Source organism: Triticum urartu, chromosome 6 (assembly GCF_003073215.2).
Source record: "Triticum urartu cultivar G1812 chromosome 6, Tu2.1, whole genome shotgun sequence".
Lineage (NCBI taxonomy): Eukaryota > Viridiplantae > Streptophyta > Magnoliopsida > Poales > Poaceae > Triticum > Triticum urartu.
Window position 1 is genome coordinate 12,328,869 of NC_053027.1, and position 17,347 is coordinate 12,346,215.

Sequence of the window (17,347 nt, forward strand, 5' to 3'; positions counted from 1 at the left end):
CAGCTGTCAGAGAACTCTCCGTTAGTGACTGGCAAAAATAAGCGCGTAGGTGTGAGCTCGGCTCAATCCCGCAACCCGCGTCGCGTCGGGACGAGGCGAGGCGAGGCGTGGCGTGGCGTGGCGAGGCAGAGGAGGAGTGCGCGAGGGCCTCTTCTCTTCTCAAGCTTCAATAACATGTAGAAGAGAAACTCTTATAAGGAGGTCCAACTCACCTTCCACTTCCGGGGTGGGACTAAACTTTCCACTACACCTAGTGACATATAACCCACATGGGCCCTTAGAGATTTTTCAGAAATTGCAATATGGGCCTAGAGCCCATCTCAGATTTCAGCATGCTGTCCTCTCCCGTCTATCCGTTCACCGTAAGCCAGCTAGCCTTGCTGGTGGCCGATGGCTGGGCGCAGGAGGACTGACGTCGCAGGCCAGGTGCTCTTCGGTGGTACCCGTCGACACGCGGCGAGGTCAATAGGAAACTAACCAAGAAAATCAATATATCTACGCGCACGCACGGGCTGGCCGTCCGATTTACGGCATCTCCAACACTATAGATTTTCTTCCGCATTTGTTCATGAAAAGGAAATCAGTCCACGCACATGGATGTTAAACCCCTCATTCAATGCTATGCGTACATGGATGTAAACCCCCTCATCTAATGCTATCTGCATATAATTCGAATGAGATTTGAACAAATCGGACAAAATTCATGGAAACCAGCTAATTTTCGTATAAACCAGACAAAATCCATTACATTGGAACATATTTTAACTAACCCAACTCTAAACCTAATCTAGATGATCGCTGACGTCCGTCCGGGTGTGAGTACCATGAAATGAAGCTCCAGGTCCACCTTCACAGTCTCCAGTTCTGCTTCGGCAGTCTCTAGCTCTGCCTCCGCAGCATGAGCGTCTAATCGGCCGACAATGAATAGGCCGCCAAGCTTAGCTTCAGCGGGAGGGAAGAAGCGGTGGCCTTCTTGGGACTAGAGCGACGGCGGCCTACCATGCACTACTCTACCTCGCTGCTGGCGGCGCTAGTGGACGTGTTTGTTTCGTGGTCGTGGTGGCGGGGCGCGGCCATGGCGAAGCTGGCGATATCCTCCTCATTGTCGCTCTTGCCAAACACCTCATCCGCCGTCTAGTCCATCTCCTTGTAGGCGGCCTGTAAATCCGAATGACACTGAATGTGCCACCTGCGGTCACGGCATATTTCATGGGCAGTGAGGTAGGAGTCGACCGGCTAGAGGAGAGATTAGAGATGAGTCGAGACGACGCAATGTCGAATTGTGTGGAAGCGAAGAAGAAAGAAGTGTGCAAGTTCGAGAAGGTACTTGAGAAAATCAACAACGTTCAAAATAAAGACATGGAAAAAATATTAATCCAACTAGTGGGTGTAGTTATGAAAGTTGGATTTCTATTAAAGTGTCTAATTGTGGTTCTAGTTTTTCTGTTTCATTTTTTTAGCGAAGAATTGGTGAATTATGTACTTTGATGTATCAATATGTCCTTCAATGAAATAGGGTGCATTTCGATGACAATTTTCTTTTTAATTTGACCAAAATTTACTTCACTAAATTTAGGAGGTCGACTATGTCTAGTCAAAATTTAGTGGAGTAAAAATAGTTTAGTAAGCTTTACTCGGCCGGATACTCGAATTTCTAGGATCGGCTAGAGATCCTCTTAGGCCTTGTACAATGCTAGGTGTTTAAGGAGGTCCTTAGAAAAATAAACCGGGTTTTTTCGAAGCACCGATGTCTATTTCTATAGGAGAGACGCCTAATTAAGCATCTGCCCAGTATAAATAAGCACCGGTGCTTAAAAAAATTTGATTTATTTTTCTAAGCACCTCTCCTAAACACATTGCATTGTACAAGGCCTTAATAGACAATGATCCTCCGATAAAAAGAAAAGCCAAAAAAAAGGGATGTCCTAAAGAAAATTCGTCCTAGTCGGCTCCTTCTGCGTCGGTTAGGGGAACCGGCACCCATGCGGAAGAAAAAATGGGCCAGCCCATCAGACGGGCGATAGATGGTTGGCCGGTCCAAAGTTGACCAGCTGACTGGTCAACTATCGGTTCTTTAGAAAAAAATCAATAAACCCATGAAACCGCAAAAAAAGAGAAAAAGCTTGCAAATTCAGAAGAATTACGAATTCGAATTTTTTGCAATTATAAAATAAGTGTTCACAAATTTGAAAAAAAGTTCATGGACTGAGAAAAAGGTTCAAAGATTTTAAATAGTTCAATGCTTTTGAAAGAAACTTCATGAATTTGGAAAAACTTCACTAATCTATAATAATTACGGATTTGAAAAAAGTTCATTGATTTGACAAAACAGTTCACCAATTTGAAAGTTTGAGGATTTGTTTAGAAAGTTAGCTGATTGAAAAAAATACACCAATTTAGAAACAAAGTTCATGAATCTAAAAAAGTTCATGTGGTTTAAAAAAAGTTCACAAACTTAAAGAAACTTCTAGATTTTGAAAAAAGACCTTACTTATAGAAAACATTAAGAAAAAAGGAAAAGACCGAAAAAGAAAAAAAATGGCAGAAGAAAACACACTAGATTTCCTAAATGGATTGGCCCTCTCAGCCGAAGGGGGTGTGAGTCCGTTAGTGAAATACAATAAAACCGGCCCAACTCCTGTTTGGCGCCTTCTCCGCCCGTTAATTTGTTATCTGCAAACTGGCGCACACCACGTTCCGCGCCGACCTGGTCTATTTTTCCTTTTTCTGTTAACCTTCAAAAAGAGGTGTGTGCGACGAGATTCCTTACATTCTCAAAAAAGAAAACAAGGACATCTCACCTGTTGTGGGTACTTATTTTTTTCTTCCTTCTTTCTTTTATTTGTGGAAGCTGCCGGTTTTGGATTCCCAATTCACAAAATTGATGATTTTTTAAAAAAATGATGATTTTTTTTCAAATTCGTGAATATGTTTCCAAAACCGATGAACTTTTTGCAAAATTGACGAATTTTTTGCAAGCCGATGAACTTTTTCCCTAATATCTTGACTTTTTTCGAATTCCGTGAACTTTTTTCCCTACTCATGAACTTTTTATTGCAAATCTATGAATTATTTTAAATCCATGTTTTTTAATTTTGTTTTCTGAAATTCAGATTTATTTTTACAAAGGTCAAAACGGTTGTCTGGTTAACAACTGCCGGTTAATGGCTGCCGGTCAAGCATCGACCTGAGTGATTGAAGAGACGAGCGACCAAGTGATCAAAGAGACAAGCGATTCGAGAGACCTGGTAGCGCACTACTGGGCTAGCCCATTACAATAGCTCCGGCGTGAGTTTTCCCACCTGTGTTTTTCTTATTTATTTTTTCACAGTTTGTAGCGGTTTCCTTTCGGTTTTTTTATGGGGTTCATTTGTTTCTTTGTCGAGTTTCCAGTTTTTTCCCAGCACATGTCTACATTTTTCGTAAAATATATATATATATATATATATATATATATATATATATATATATATATATATATATATATGACTCATTTTCTATACTCTTGGGAGTATGTACTCCCATCTTCAATATACCTCGTATATGCATTGATTATACCCCTTATCATTCTCAATATACTTCATTAAATATTCTAAGATACCTCAATACAAGTTTTGTTGAAGAAAATATCATTTACGACCTACTTTTTGCAATATACCTTTTTCACGTACAAACAAATAAGTATATACGTAAACCTTTGAAAATATGAGGCACACATGATTTTTTTTTCATGAAATCCATTTTAGTGTATCTAGTAATTATTAATGAAGTATATTAAAAATAATAATAAGCTATAAAAGATTCATCTATGTGGTATAAAAGATTCATCTATGTGTTACTATTCATCATCCAGGGTGCAGAATAAGTTATTCTTCATCCGAGGTAATCTTACGATCATTTCATAATTAAATTACATTTCGAATTTAAATAGATACTACGTAAAATTTGAGGACATAATCTTATTGATTCACTACGTAAAATTTGATATAAGAAAATAAAAATATAGGTCATAAGACAAGAAAATTTGTAGTTTATGTGTATTTTAGATTATATTTTTACGTTTGTAATTTTACATAACATAAAATATTTTTTACGGTAATTATATATTTTTTTTACGGTTCCTTTTTGCGTCGGAAATACGACAAAACATACGGAACTTAAAATTACGGTGCATTGATGGTAAAATAGAGGGGGGCGGGGTGGTGAAGAATAACTATTTCTCACCCAGGGTGACGAATAGCGCGACCCTATATATATGCATTTAACACTTTTGAAATACATAATTAACATTGTTTTCAAATATGTGTTTTGATAGCCATTTTTCGTAACATTGGACATTTTTGGTATACATGTAAAATGCATTTATACATGTTTACAATTTTCAGATACATTATTTACTTTTTTTTCATACACATTGTACACTTTTAGTACTAGTAAATGCGCACGTGCAATGCACGTTATTATTTAGGCAACATATTAATTGCACGCGGATATTAGGTATGCTATTATTTGTGTGTTAATTTTGTTATTAGTCTAATATTTGGTATGATATTAATTGCACGTTAAACACGTTGAACGCTTGTCATTGGAGTAATCTAGGTCGTTGGATTGACTTAGTTTGATGGTCGAGATCAGTTGGATCTGTTTCTTTAGGTCTTTTTATATTGGTACAGATACATATGAAAACCTTTTTATACACGTTAAACTTATTTTAGATATATGATTTTGTTTTCAAATACATCTTTTGTACATTTCTTCCAATAACTATGAAACAATATTCAAATACACGTTGATTTTTTTTACTGATACAAAACATTTTTTAACTCTGCGGATATATTTTACATTGTATTAATATTTATTAAACGTCATGACCATAATAGTTAAAGTCGTGAAACTTTATCTAAATGCATCGTACCTGTTTTTTGAATGACATGAACATTTTTTAGAATTAAACAAGTAGTCGAGGCGTCCGATTACATGATTGGAATCCTCTACCTTTGACATACTGCATTAATTTGGAAGGTTACTGCATTAGGCTGGTCATAGTGGGAGTAACTTAAAGAGTAACATAGATGCCACATAAGCAAAAAAATGAAGTGGCAAGTAATTAATAAGGAGAGAGGCTAATAAAGTAACATAATATGTTACTACTCTCTCCGTCACGGTTTAGAAGGCACAGTTAAATTTGCGTGCGTTTCCACAATAGACAAGGTTTAGGGCGCATTGCATTTATTTCTAGTAGCTAATTAGTACTCCGATATACTATTTCTATATGCATGCGTAGTGTGAATGCTATTTTTTAGCCCATACCATAACCAATAGATAACCATCTAGGTCCCAGAGAATTTTCAAGCACGTCTTCTAAACCGTGACGGAGGAAGTACCATCACATAGCGCTTTCCAATGCAAAATGACTCTACAAAGTAATAAATGAGCACATCTATGTTATCACACTTATGACACCACCCACTATGAAGGTAATAACATATAGACCAGTAACATATACATGTTACTAGTTTAAATTACCCCACTATGACCCGCCTTATATAGAGTTCTAATACATTATATGGAGTATTAATACATTATATTGAGTTTTAATGCACTACATTAATTAAGCAACTGTTAATGGTACGATTGGAATCATCTATCTTTAATATACTTTATTAATTGGAAAGGCTACTAGTATTAATACATTATATATAGTTTTAATGTACTGCATTAATTAAGTTATATATGGCAAATCTTAGTGCATTACTCTACTCTGTTTCGTGAGGAAAAAAGAGGCTTGCGGCTGGCTTTATATATCGAGTTGTATCCACATGCCTTCTCTGCTCTCTTTCTATAACCAGCAGTACCTTCTGAAGAGCGCAAGGTGTGTGCGTGCTATGGAGAACGGCAACGCCTTCCCTTCTGGTGTCAGCAGGGACACTTTGCCCCAGCATTTCCCCGTCGGGATGAGGGTCCTCGTGGTGGAGGACGACCCGAACGACCTTGAGCACTTGACGCAAATCCTCGAGAGGTGCGGCTACAAAGGTAACTAGGCGGTCATCTTAGATCTGCTTGCCTTAGTTTTGCATGTCTCCTCTAACTGTTCTTGTGAGATCTGGATCACCTTGTACGTACGTGTTTGTGTCATGTAGTGACGGCGAAAGCGTCGCCGAGAGAAGCGCTGAAAGAGGTGGAGGAGAATGGAGAGGGCTTCCACTTCGACATCATCATGACCGTCGTGCACGGTGGCGAAGAAGGAGATGGATTCGATGGCTTCGACCTCCTCAAGCGCGTTCGGGATCATTACCCAGTCATCAGTGAGTATCCGCACACATATGCATGCATGGTTACTGTGAGGTTAGTAACGGTACATACTGATGTGCAATCCTGCATGTGTTTGTGCAGTTTTCTCCGCCGACTATTCCAAGGAGATGGTGATGAGGACAATCAATGAAGGCGCCTGTGACTTCATGCCAAAGCCTATGTGCTACCAGGAGGTGCGCAATATATGGTTCCATGTCGACATGCAGAGGGGATTAGAAGTGGACGACCCTAACGAGGGGGTAGAAGGTGCGTCACATATGTTTCTAACGGATGGTCAACCATCTTTTACTATCTCCACCATGTTTGGCTGTTTGTTGTGGCTGCATCGTACATGATCCGTTTCTGCTCTGTTAATTAGTTTCTGGGTGCTTGTTGAAGATTTCACTTGTACTCCCTCCGTAAACTAATATAAAAGCGTTTAGAATACTAAAATAATGATCTAAACGGTTTTATATTAGTTTACAGAGGGAGTAACATGCAAGCATTTCCATGTATATATAGATAGGTAGGTTTGCGAGTGCCCGTCTTAATTAACGAGTGAGACGTCAGTGGGAGTTTCGCCTCGGTATCGGCATCGGCCTGCACGGGCGAGGCTTGGGCATGGCCGCGCGCCTTGCCCGGCGTCCGCGTGGGCGTGGGCTGGCTGCTGGCGTCCGTCGTCCTCGTTGTGCACATGCTTCTGGCCACTGGACAAAAGTATGTCTAGCAAGCGTTGGACAGGGCCGCAGCGTGCGTTTTTGCGCTGAGCTGGAATGTGCCGAGCCTAGCTCGGCCCATTCACTTGTCACGCCTGGCGAAGCTCTCCCCGAGCCCAAAACCTCTCTCACCCTGTCAGGCCTTAGTTTGGATGGTCATCAGAAATGCAATTCCTACTATGCACGGGGTATTCTTTGCATGGATCCATTGTCCATGGTCTTTTTGAGTTTCATGCTATTTGTTGACTGTTTTCAAATTTTGTTTTTGTTTCAAAGCTTTACATTGGGAAATGATTAATATATTTCATTAAAGGAATGATTTCAATCGAGCTTGGCCTAATTAATGTAGGACATTAAACTAGCCCCGATCGATGTAGTATAATCAAGGTGCGATTCCAATTAGGCAGCTGATTGCGCACTTGCATTGACCGACTCAACAGCTCGCCATGTGCCGCAGTACTGGGCCTTATGTGAAGTGCCCGCTTGCCTTATCCCTATCTATTCATCTTCCCCTACTCACCCCCCTCCCTCACCCCTCCTACCTCACGCTATACTCCATCATCACCTACAAAATCTCACTTGTCCCGATCACCTCTTCCATCTCTAGGCTATCATTCCACCACCGTCTGCTAATCCAAGTGACACGTGCTACTTCAAGGGCAGTGTTGTGTTGCTGCAACCTAGGGCCGCCGCGCCGCAAGTGGCTGCCCATTGTTGGAACCGACTAAACCACCGCTTGCTGATTGTAGGCGGGCTACACATTCCAATTGGTTGTTTTACGACAAAACTGAGATGACTAATGTAGTAATGTATTGAATGAGTTTATTTCGGGGAGTAGGACTAATTTTCCTATTCAAGTCTTGGGCTAAAGGTGAAGTATCATTCATGACCCCACGAACATCTTCTCTAGTTTTTGTCCTCTTGAAGCTCTTAACATGTATTTTTCTAGGCGTTTACCGAATCCAGGGTTCACATTGAGTGTAGGACAATCGTACTATGAAATGGGGCAAGAGCTAAGTACTTTGTTTTAAAACCAAAGAATAGATTATAAGACAAAGTCCTCCAAAGTCGAATATCCAATTATGAGCCTAGGCTCATTTGCACCTGATGAACAATAAATTTTAAAATAATACTAGGAAAATAAAAAAATCCAATTTTTTTGCATGGAAGATATTGGAATGAGTGAAGTGTGTGCCAAAATTCCATGCATTTGGACACCCGAGTAGCTCTCAGCAAAAAAAAATCAGATTTGAACAGTGCACAAGCAGTAAACTTTTTCATAGACCCGAAATTTGTCCTTGTTGCCGAGAGCTACTCAGACATCCAAATGTTCTGAAATTTGGCACGTACATCACGCACCTAGGCATCTTTCTCTACAAAAGAATCTGAATTTTTTGAATTAATTTAGAATTTTAAATGATTTTTTGTTCACTCATGGGCTCATCTGAGTCTGGGAGCCAAAACACATCATTCCTCTAAAATCCACTTCCTAGCCATTCCCCTTGTATGGGTTTCTCTAAGCCCCGGTACATCTGAAGATTTATCTTCCCATACTATGCGCCACTTTGGGCTATTCATACTCAGAGAAAATAGTTTTCAATACTTAAGAACCGCTATTCATTTTTTTCGGAACTGCTGAGAAATCCACTTTGAAGCATTTTCTGTACTATGTCGCTGTCGACCACAATACTTCTCATCGGCAATTTCGAGTTGTCATGATTTATTTGTCTGTCGGGCAAAATATATGTCCAGTAATTTCGCTTCGTTTTCAAGTGGAACTTCCGAGCTGCTCCTTTCTGCAGATTCTTATTCTAAGAACTACTCCCTCACTATGGTACTACCAAGCAATTGGTTTTACATGGTACTTTCTGAGTAGTTGTGCCTTTGCCGAAATGTGTTATCCTTTTCAGTCGAAACCTCTACTTATTCATTCAGTGGTACTTCTGAGTGGTTTACTTTATTTGGTCCCTGAACATTGTTGTGGCCATTCAAATTTATTTGAATTGTCTTGGTTGTTCCATAAACTACTACCAGTCCTTCCACGCATGGTTACTTATTTTTTTGCAGTAACATCTATATTTTGGAACTTTATCCACAAATAGCCTACCATACCCATCCATGGTTGCAACCATTCCTTTCCACCCTTAGTCATTTCACTCACTCAATCCACCTATTCAAACCACTCCACTTCATCACACTTAAGAAAAGAAGTTCTGGGTGGTTCCATGTTCACTTCTTTGATTCTTCCAAGGCCAGGAACTCCCCTTTCTTGCATACCTACATCTCTTTCATGAAATTCCTATTCTGGTGAGAGTGACCCATTTGATTCTTTAGAGAATTTTTGATTGAAGATCATTCTGGGAGTTCTTATCAAGTTACTTTTCTTTGCTTGTTACTCTTGGCTAGTGAGCGCATCCTAGATGGTTAGGGGTCACTTGAGATCCTATCATGTTCTATAACTAGATGCTTGTTAAGTACTTAAGCTTGTGTTGTCCTTGTTGTCTTGTGCTAAAAACTTCCTACCCTAAAATTAGGATATAATTATTTTATAGCACTGTTCACCCTTTATAGTCCTTAGACCTTAATCCAAACACCGCCCGTGTTAGCTGCAAGTGGTGCAAGAGTTGGCAGCCGTCACAAATGCTAGAGTGAGCTCAAAATCGACAATGCTAAGCCGGTGGCCGGGGATTTTCAGCCCTCTAGCACACAGAAGATGTTGGTGCGCAAGAAGCACCATCTTGATGTCGTGTTCATGGCTTGTTATATTCATCACCCTATGAATAAGACATCTGAGCCCTTCTTTCAGATGATGGTGCCTGCTTCTAAGATCAGGGGGCTTCATGGCACCGTCTCTTTTTGACTGAAGACCCTCAAGAACGTGGTCAACCTCTTTCATTCTTTTGGGTAAGGCAGAGGATGGCATGGTGGACGATCACATTGTCGTCGCTATCTTGGAGTGCACCGTCATTTCTCTTCGGTGCACTCATGTGCACCATGAGTTAGAGTGGAAGTATCAAGTACATGTCTCCTTAATAACTTGATGACAAGTTGTACCAGGGTTGTGTGTATGTGTCACTACAGGTATCAGGAAATTTGCCGTCTGTGGAGCTCTTTCTGTCAGCTTTTTATCGGGGCTGACAGCAAAATAGAGAAAAAGTGACGGCAAATTTCTAATGTCAGCAAAGTGCTCACTTTGCTGTCTGTTTTTATTTGACAGGCGGCCAAGAGAGACTTTGTCATATTTTTTATTTGACTAGGAGCAAAGACAAACTTAGCCATATGTTTTTATTTGACTGATAGGAAAGACAGACTTTGCCGTCAGTTTTTTCTGGTCGTTGGCAAGAGAAAGCACATCCCGCGGATCGATCACGCAGATTTATGATGTGGAACCACACCACCCCCCACGCACGCACGTACTTGCCCAACTCCACCCAACATGCACCTCTCTCCCTTCTCCCGGCGCCACACCACCTCCCGCCCCACACCATCACACCACCTCCCTTCCCGCGCCGCTGCACCACCTCCCGCTCCACGCCGGATCATTGCCGCACCTGCATCTCGATGCATGCTGCCGCACCACCTCTTGCCCTGCCCTGTGTCGCCACACCACCTCCCGCCCCATGCTGCACCGTCACACCACCTCCATCCCTGTGTCGCTGCATCACCTCTTGCCCAGCCCTTGCACCGCGCCGCCACACGACCTTCCTCCTGGTGCCGCTCGAGGACCTCCTTCTCGTCGCCCTTTCCTGACCCAAGAAAGCCGCCTTCTCCTTGCCGGAGGCCGACGCCGGTGATCGAAGCCACCGGAGCACCGCCGCCCATCATGTGTCACCTTCACCTTCCTCCCCCCTTCCCTTTCTTCTCATGGCTCTTCCTCTCTCCAATGTTTCTCTCTCTCCCAGATCTCTGTCTCTGTCTCTCCTCAAAGGACATGGCTGCCACCCGGAAGCTCCCTCCATCACCCGTGACTCGTCGTCATCCTACGAAGTTCCCTGCACATGGATCCATCCAACCACGCAGCCTGCAAAACTCCCTGACGACAAGACCCGGGGCTTGCCCACTTGCACCTTGAATCTGCACCTCCTCCCTGGCACTGCCTCAAACCCGGTGCCAACACCCCGCCTCCTTGCCATATATGTGCCACCTGGCGTCTTCCCCACGAGGAGCATGATGCAATGGCCCCATCTCTCTTCAGCCTCGACAGAGGAGGACGAGCAGCGCGCCTGTGTTTTTTCTAATATTTACCCATTTATTTGCCGGCTGTGATGTTTGAGGCTAACGGCAAAGATGGATTTTGGCTGATGGCAAAGATTCTTTTCTTTGCCATCTGTTATTATTCGGCTGACGACACATACGGAGTTTGGCTGATGGCAAAAAACTTTCCATCCGCCGAGGAAAAGCTCATGGCAAAGTAGCTCTTTTCTGACTTTATTTATCGTCAGCAAGTTGAAGGCAAAGAATGTTTGAGCAGACAACAAATTTCTTGATTCCTCTAGTGTGTGTTTTCAACTTCTTGGATGCATATTTGTGATGTCGTGGCAAACCCATTTCTCTTAGGTGCCTTTGTGGTGTTCTACCTTGATCATCAGCTCCTTAGCACTGCGATGTTTTTTCCCATGAAATAAAATAGTTTACAAAGCTCACGATTATGGTGTGGAACATTCGTCATTGGGTTCTCCTTGAAAAATCATGCCAAATTTCTAGCAAGTTCTCCTCACTCGCGACCCCTCCCTCACACGTCTTCAGGGGACAAATCTCTTAACATCTCTAGTTCCAATGAACACACTTATGCTAGATGTTGGGGAATACATTGTTTTTCTTTCCACCAAAGGATGAGAGGTGGAATTATCACCTCCTAGAGCCATCAATCTTTTGTGGTGTGCACTCATCTCAATAGATGCACAACATTAGCACCACCTTATGCTCCAACACTCTAGGATGCTCCCATGCCTAACGCATCGACCATTATGTACTTAATTAGGTTGTAGAGCTCACCATTGTATTAATATGTGATGTCTATATATACATGGCCCAGAAGCGTAAATATAATAAAAATTGATTTCCAGAAAATTTCTTAGCATTAGAGTAGTTCCTTTCTAATCCTTCACAATATGTCAGAACTCTGTTGCGTCCCCCACTGGCACCAAGTCCACTGTCAAGTCCTCCGATAGCAGCAACCTTCGGATTGTCCATGTCAGTGTAAGAAACTCTTCCTTCTCTCCTCCCTCCATGCATCAGACCAATATCACCATTCAAACTCAACTTGGCCATCAAAAACTACACCAAGTGGAAGCATCTCTTTCAACTCATGGACACCAAATTTGACTGCCTTAACCTCAAGCATGAGTATGATCTTGCATCTTGAGACATCAAGTGGCGCAAGGAAGATCTCACCATCATCATGTGTCTCTATGCAACGATATCTAGTGAGCTATACAATGTGTACATGTCAATAGAGAACGTAGCCAACATGTTGTGGTAGCACCTGCACGTGTTCTTCGATGACAAGCTTACCAAATGCACGATCCACATTGGCACCAATTTCTAGGCAACATTTCGAGGTCACATGATCATCGCCACCTACTACTGTTGCCTCAGGGCGCTCGTCCACTCCCTCGCCAACGATGAGAAACTGGTAACCGACAACTCTCTCACACTGGTGATGATTTGCGGCCTCGGCCCCATATATCAGGTAATGGCCTCCATACTCCACCTACATTTGCCCTTTCCCCCCTTCATCTAGGCACACTCATTGTTGTTTCTTAAGGCAATCACAATGTATCGGCACAAGCATGCCAATGGCACCCTGACACTCACCATCAACAATGACTCTCACCAAAAAGTGGCGATGCAGTCGCCAACTTCTAGGAGCATGGCAGCAGGTAACAAGACAATGAATATGCTCTATAAATGACCATTTGAATCACGGTTGTCCCAGTGGATGCTCCTCGGAGCATAGGCGCATCAGAAGTCATAAACGTGGCTCACCCAACCACATGGGCCATGGACAACATGACATCCCTAGTTTCCTTGGTCCGTAAAATTCGCTCCATGGTTGGCGACCTTCCCACTAAACCCAGTGGCGTTGCGCTTGGATGCTGTCATTCCTACTGGTTCTACCCTCATCCAAGCACTCCATCCCAAGCCTACGTCGAGGTATACTTAGATCATACTTGCTTAAAAAATGTTGTATGCTACATGATGAAAACTCAAATAAGAAATGTCTCACTAGCCCAACTCCACCGACAATTTGTTCATGGACCACGAAGCCTCCTCGGACATTGATGAGACAAGTCTTATTCCCGATTAATGCACACTCCCCTTAATATTATAGTTGGAAATGGTTCGAGGCTCCCCATCACAACTACTGGCTACTATTGTTATTCCTTCGATCTCAACAAATTTTAATTTCCTCATCTATTATCAAGAACTTAATTTTATTTAATAATTTTCGTTGTGATATTTACTTTTCATTTGAATTTGATCCCTATGGTTTCTCTTTCAAGGAGCTAGCAACAATGAGAATCCCCCTGAGATCAAATAGCTTGGGAGACATCTACAACTTCCTCTCGATGAATAAAAGGTGGCACCATTATTTGCTCTGCAACTGGCGACCTCTGGCGACCTCTGGCATTGAAGTCTTAGTCACTCAGGGCAAGCTTCTGTTTCTGTAGTAGCTACAAAATTACTTCCATCATGTAATAAATAAATTTGGCAAACTCTTGTTTGTGATTCTTGCCAGTTTGGATGACAACCCTACCTGCGTATTGATTCTTCCCTTTTTTCTACTACTACCCCTCCAAAAAATACATTATGATTTGTTAAATTTTCCCGTTGTATTTTCCCTTCTTATGTATTTTATGTCATTATTCTTGATGAGTACTCACAGCATTACCGAACTAGTCCATTACACAACAAGTCTATTGCCGATATTACCCTCCAATGCTTTTACACCTTTGTGCTTAACCAAGTCCATGTTTCTCTCAAATAAATGGAAAACAATAAAGGTGGTGAAAATTCATCAACCACAAGCTACAACTATTTTCTCTCGATAGTTTTCTTCTCGAAACAATCTATACTCGCCAACCTTCAGGTTTCTTTGACTGCACAAGTACCCATATGGCCTTAAGAAAGCACTTTGTGCCTGGTCTATGCGGTTCAGCACTCATCCCCTCTCCCTAGGCGGCTCCTCATTATTCACCTTTCACTAAAACAATAATGCCACCACCCACCTTGCCTTATATGTCGTTGGGATTAGTCTCATAGGTAACACCTTTTCGCAAGAAACAATACGCTTTACAGACTCTCGCTTGCATCCATGCTTAATGCCAAGCCCATCTCCACCCTCGTTGACACCCAGTCCATACTATTTGCCACTGATGGCCATCCCTTAGGATCCATCAATTTTTAGAAGTCTTGTTAATGCATTGCAGTACCCAACTCACACCCAGCCTCAAGGTGTCCCGAGATTACCATGTTTCCTTGCTGCAAGAAATTCCCTTCTGCAGTCCTCCTGCCATCCTGTTGAAGAGATCCACCGCCTTGGGCATCACCGTCATTTGAGTGAGGTCCTCGCAGATCAAGAAATTGCCAGTTTCAACTTAAACCACCAGATTTTTCAACCAGGTCACCCCTTTCGTCTCATGGATTTATGTGTCTAATTCGGTCTCCTTCATCTTAATTCCTACGATATTTATAATTACCCCTCCCTTCATTACTGAATCTCCCAGTGCCCCTGTGTCTGCCAAAGTTCTCAACCATATCCTCAGTTACAAGTCGCCGACGGCTCACAGGGAAACCCTAACACGCCAGAGAACTCACTCTCATCCACAACCTAGGATAAAAGCATGCTATTTATAAGTAACCAAAATAAAGGGAAAGCGGATTGCCAAAATATATTTTTAACCCACCAAGACCCGGGCCTCCTGGATCAAAAGACACCACTATATCAAGCCCAACAACACACTTGTTATCAACTTGGTTTTCAATTATCACTATAGATTTCAATTTCGACCCATTTCCCCTAAGGCAACTGACAACCTCACAATCATTCAAAACTAATCTCCAAAGTCAACCATCTCCTCAGACCAAAAAGCAGGGATGTGCGAGATTTTTTTGGCATCCAAATGGTTCTTGACTTTTATCCCACAACTAATAAACTTTATAAAATCTCCTTATCTTCAATTTGGTTGAATTCACTTAGAGCAATACCATATCCTGAGACACGGGAAGATGTATTGTATCATTTTTTGTTTTATGGATTGCAATTTACCAACTCAACTGCTTCTATGTGCAATTCTCTCTTCACAATTTTGCAAAGGAGAATGTAGATATCTAGAGTAGCAACAAAAAGTACCTTGATATCCGAACGATCACACTTCCTCGTTGTGGAGTCCTCCCCACCCAGCAACCAAAAGCCATTGCCGGAGTGGGACAACCCTACTCCGCTGCAGTAGAGCAAGCCAAGTTCAGTAGACGGGGGCAACACTGCGGGAAGTGCGGTGACCTCCTTGAGTTTTGTTACATGGACTCTGGGATCGTCTTCTAGAATCAGAATGAGCATCTCCCTTGTCCCTAGCAAAGGGAGCACCATCACCACTCCAATCTTGAACATCGTTGGGCCTATGGGGGCGCGATGATGATATTGGAACTTGCGCCACTTCCGCTCCTATTTCGGATCCTCTGATTCCGCCTCCTCCATGACCTAGATATCTACTTGCAGAGGGAGCTTTCTTAGCCCCTCCAGTGAGAGCCTCTCGTCCTCCTCCACTATCAGCCTCTAACAGATCAAGCACGCCGCCTCGTACAGATTGTCCTTGGTCACAGACCACGAACAGATCTCCTGCATCCGATTCATCTTCACCTTATCTCCGCTTGCGATCTCCAATATCTTCGACTCCATCTTCAACCTCTAATCTGCCACTGCTCATCAAAATCAGTGGAGAACGCGAACTAGACAGAGATGAGAGATTTTCGTTGCCGCAAGGTGGAATGCCAATGGACTTGTGGGGGGTATGGCGTAACTGTGCTCTAGAGGGGAGTAATTGCCATCCAGCCCCACCGCACATTCATGGCATCGCCCAACCTCCCACTCCTCGCAGCGCGCATCGAGCAAGCCACGGAGACCCGCACAATCCAGAGTCGTGCTAATCCAAGCAACGTGACAAAGGGAAATTTACCTCCAAACCTGCGCCGATCTGCTCACCGGCTAGGCAAACCCTTCCATCGCCCCCCTGCCATTCTTGTCAAGCAGTAGGAGGTGCTCCAAGTCTGCCTGCCAGAGCACGGCCCCCAGCGGTACACCAGGAGATCCGTCGCCCAGAGACTGGCAACGTAGAGAGCCTGCCAACATGTGCCGCATGTTTCTACCTCGCCCGTGGAACGCGTAGGGAACAACATCCATCGGTTATTACCCTTCTCGTGGGAGTACATACTCAATTCACGCGGTCCCTTTTTATCGATGGAGTTTACATTGATTTATTATTGGTTGCAACTTTTTTGGTATATTACGAAGCGAACTGCTTGGTAATGGAGTTTTACATTCGATAATATATAATTGGCTTATATTTAAACTAGCAAAAGAACCCGTGCGTTGCAACGGGAGAGAAAACATAACACACGCTCTTAACTCAACAACCATCACTCAAGACCACAATAGGTCCATCTCCTTTATTTTTGCGAGGCATCATATTTGTGTTGCCGCTTATCCTCCTTCTCATCCTCGCCGGCGACGGCCTCGGTGTTCACACAAAACAACAAAAAACGTGTGTTGAATATGGTTAATCCTAAGACGTCTCTCTCTCCCTCTCTCCTCCCTCTCCCTCTCCCTCCCCCCTCTCTCTCTCGTGATGAGAAATCTGTTATTTTCCCCTGCGACATTTTTCGGAGGTATGCATGTGTAGTTATCGATGTTTTGTTTCCCTATATGGTTATAGTGGGATGTTTATTTGCAATCTGGATCGCCGCCGGTATGAAAAAAGGAATCTTGCGCTATAAATTATAAGTTTGCTTCCATAACAATATTTTAAAAATATTTAACAGGTAAAATTAACATCATATTTAGATTCCACACATTTTTCTAATAAATTTCATAGATAATATGTTAAAATCAAAGTTACGGTTTAAAAGATCCAGATAATTTAGAAAATCATTTGGTTTGACTCAAATATATTCCAAAATAATATTTAAAAATACTTAACAGGTAAAAATAATCTCATATTCATATTCTACATATTTTTCTAATAAAATTTCATATATAACATGTTCAAATCGGACTTACGGTTTAAAAGATATGGATGATTTTAAAAAGCATTTGTTTGACTTAAATATGATCCGCGGAT

At 42.4% G+C, this 17,347-nt stretch overlaps 1 protein-coding gene across 1 annotated transcript; it reads left to right on the forward strand.

Annotated features, from left to right (window-relative positions):
• Nucleotides 1-5,851: 5,851 nt before the first annotated feature.
• LOC125512259 (two-component response regulator ORR27-like) lies at nt 5,852-13,765 on the forward strand. The gene is made up of 4 exons (XM_048677357.1): nt 5,852-6,033; nt 6,141-6,305; nt 6,394-6,558; nt 13,514-13,765. Exons 1-4 carry the CDS (start codon nt 5,886-5,888, stop codon nt 13,549-13,551), a joined length of 516 nt encoding a protein of 171 aa, XP_048533314.1. The 5' UTR covers nt 5,852-5,885; the 3' UTR covers nt 13,552-13,765.
• The last annotated feature ends 3,582 nt before the right edge of the window (nt 13,766-17,347 follow it).

Coding starts and splice junctions, on each gene's coding strand:
- LOC125512259 (XM_048677357.1), top strand. CDS start 5,886: ATGGAGAACGGCAACGCCTTCCCTTCTGGTGTCAGCAGGGACACTTTG. Junction 6,306..6,393: donor GGATCATTACCCAGTCATCA/GTGAGTATCCGC, acceptor GTGTTTGTGCAG/TTTTCTCCGCCGACTATTCC. Junction 6,559..13,513: donor CCCTAACGAGGGGGTAGAAG/GTGCGTCACATA, acceptor TTCTCTTTCAAG/GAGCTAGCAACAATGAGAAT.